Source organism: Vicia villosa, unplaced genomic scaffold (genome assembly GCF_029867415.1).
Source record: "Vicia villosa cultivar HV-30 ecotype Madison, WI unplaced genomic scaffold, Vvil1.0 ctg.000181F_1_1_2_unsc, whole genome shotgun sequence".
Classification (NCBI taxonomy): domain Eukaryota; kingdom Viridiplantae; phylum Streptophyta; class Magnoliopsida; order Fabales; family Fabaceae; genus Vicia; species Vicia villosa.
In genome coordinates, this window is record NW_026705055.1 from 122,898 (window position 1) to 125,001 (window position 2,104).

At 41.1% G+C, this 2,104-nt stretch overlaps 1 protein-coding gene across 1 annotated transcript; it reads left to right on the forward strand.

Moving 5' to 3' along the window:
• Positions 1 to 1,143: 1,143 nt before the first annotated feature.
• LOC131625047 (uncharacterized) lies at positions 1,144 to 1,860 on the forward strand. Its single transcript, XM_058895962.1, has one exon. The coding sequence runs from the start codon at positions 1,144 to 1,146 to the stop codon at positions 1,858 to 1,860; it is 717 nt and encodes a 238-aa protein (XP_058751945.1).
• Positions 1,861 to 2,104: the final 244 nt, after the last annotated feature.

Below are 2,104 nucleotides of genomic sequence, written 5' to 3' on the forward strand. Positions count from 1 at the left end.
TAGGTTCCACATTAGGGTACCTCTGAGCTTTGGTTTGGTTGAACAGGTTTCAGTCTCCATAAATGGCGAAGCTTTTTCTTTATCCTTACGTGAGGATGCCTATGGCCCATTCACGATTGTCAACAAGAACTCTGACATCAGGGTCAATAGGAGCCATCAATCTAGCTCGGGAGAATCGTGGTCGATTCTTGACAGGAGCGACATGGGGGAGGAGGAAGGCGAACAACCTTGGGATGCTAAATCAAATGAGACTAAAGTGAATAGTCAACATGCGATGAAGAGGCACAATTCGGATTCTAATGAACACAAAGGGAAGGATATGAAAGCTGAGGGAGAAAAAGATTTTGATCCAGATCTCTTTTCCTCTTCTTTCGATGCGGCAGTCATGATAGCTAAAGATACAAAAAGTGCTTTTTACGTAAAGGGTAGTGCTGGAGCTGACTCTACTTCATATCCTATCTCTGAATCTAACTCTTTCAGCACAAAGGTTAAAGATTCCTCGTTGACTTTATCTGACAGTGATTACTTGGAGGTTTTTGACAAGGCTTTGGAAGAAGTGGCGAAAAAAGACAAAGTCAGTATGAAGAATAAAATAAGGAAATACGTGATTACTAAGTCTTTGGGCCGTTTGAGTGGGCCAGTGTTTTTGTCCAAGAATAAAAGGCCCAAGAATATTAAACCTACAAATCAAGTCCATCACTCCGTTAGCGTCGGCCCAAACTCCATTGGCCCTTTACTGAATTTGACTACAGGAGGATCGTCAGTCTACGGGACTGACCCCTCACAATGGGATAGTAATATTCATCACGTTCATGGAGAGCTTTCTAACGATTCAGACATTTTCAGATGCAATAACCGACTGAAGTTCAATTTCTGCTTGCCTTCAGAGGATAAGATGATCGAAGCTATTTCCAAGTTAGGGGTGTGTTTTGGCATTTCTGGAAGGGGATTAAAGAAGAACCTAATTGAATAGAATCAGTTTCAGCAGAGGATAGCGGAGGGTAGGAAGGTGATCTCAAACAATTCTTAATGATTATAGGAACTCTAAACATCAGGGGAGGAGGCAGCAAGTTAAAGAGGAAGAGGATTAGCAGTATTATTAAAAAGCGGTAGGCTGACATTTTTATGTTGTAGGAAACGAAAATGGAGGAGATCTCGAAGTTGATAACTAACAGCTTATGGGAGGGCGGAGAAATTGGCTACTATTTCTCAGCTTCTAAGGGATCAGCGGGCGGATTACTGATTATGTGGAGAACTAGCTATGTTTCTATTTTATCTAGCTTCTGCGGAAACGAATTCTTGGGTATAAAGGTCAGTTGGAAGAGTGGTATATACTATATAGTAAATATTTACTCCTCTTGCTCTTTATCTTTGAAGAGGGTTTTATGGAGGGATTTGCTAATCTTAAAAAATAATTTTACTGATGGAGATTGGTTATTTGGTGGAGATTTTAATGCTGTGAAGACTAGAAACGAGAGAGTTGGGAGCTCAGTCAATATGAATGCTACGGGGAGGAGGGATTTTTCTATCTTTATTGATAGTTCCGGTCTTGTGGACGTTCCTTGCAAGGGCAGAAAGTACAGTTGGTATAGCGGAGATGGGAGGTCCAAAAGTAGGATTGATAGGTTTCTTGTGTCTGATTCCATCGTTTCCTCGTGGGGAGTGGCTGGTCTGTTAATTGGATTGTGGGATGTCTCCGATCATTGTCCGGTGTGGTTAGAAGTGGATAAGGAGGATTGGGGGCCTAAACCTTTCAAGTTTAACAACGAATGGTTCTCTAATAAGGACTTTTTACCCTTTGTCGAAAAGCACTGGAAGGCGATGGTGGTAAGAGGAAGAAGTGATTTTGTCTTGAAATAAAAGCTCTGGTGATAAAAGATAAGTTGAGAGGGTGGAATAAAACGGTGTTCAGGAAGTTCGACTTGGCGGTTGACGAAGGGGTGAAGGTCTTGAATGACACAGATGATATAGTAAATATAGATGCGGAGAATTTGGCTTTGAATAGAAAGGCTAGTAAGAGTATTTGGTTGAATTTTAAGATAAAAGAAAACATGCTTATCCAAAATCCTAGGTTGAAATGGTTGAATGATGGTGACTCGAATAG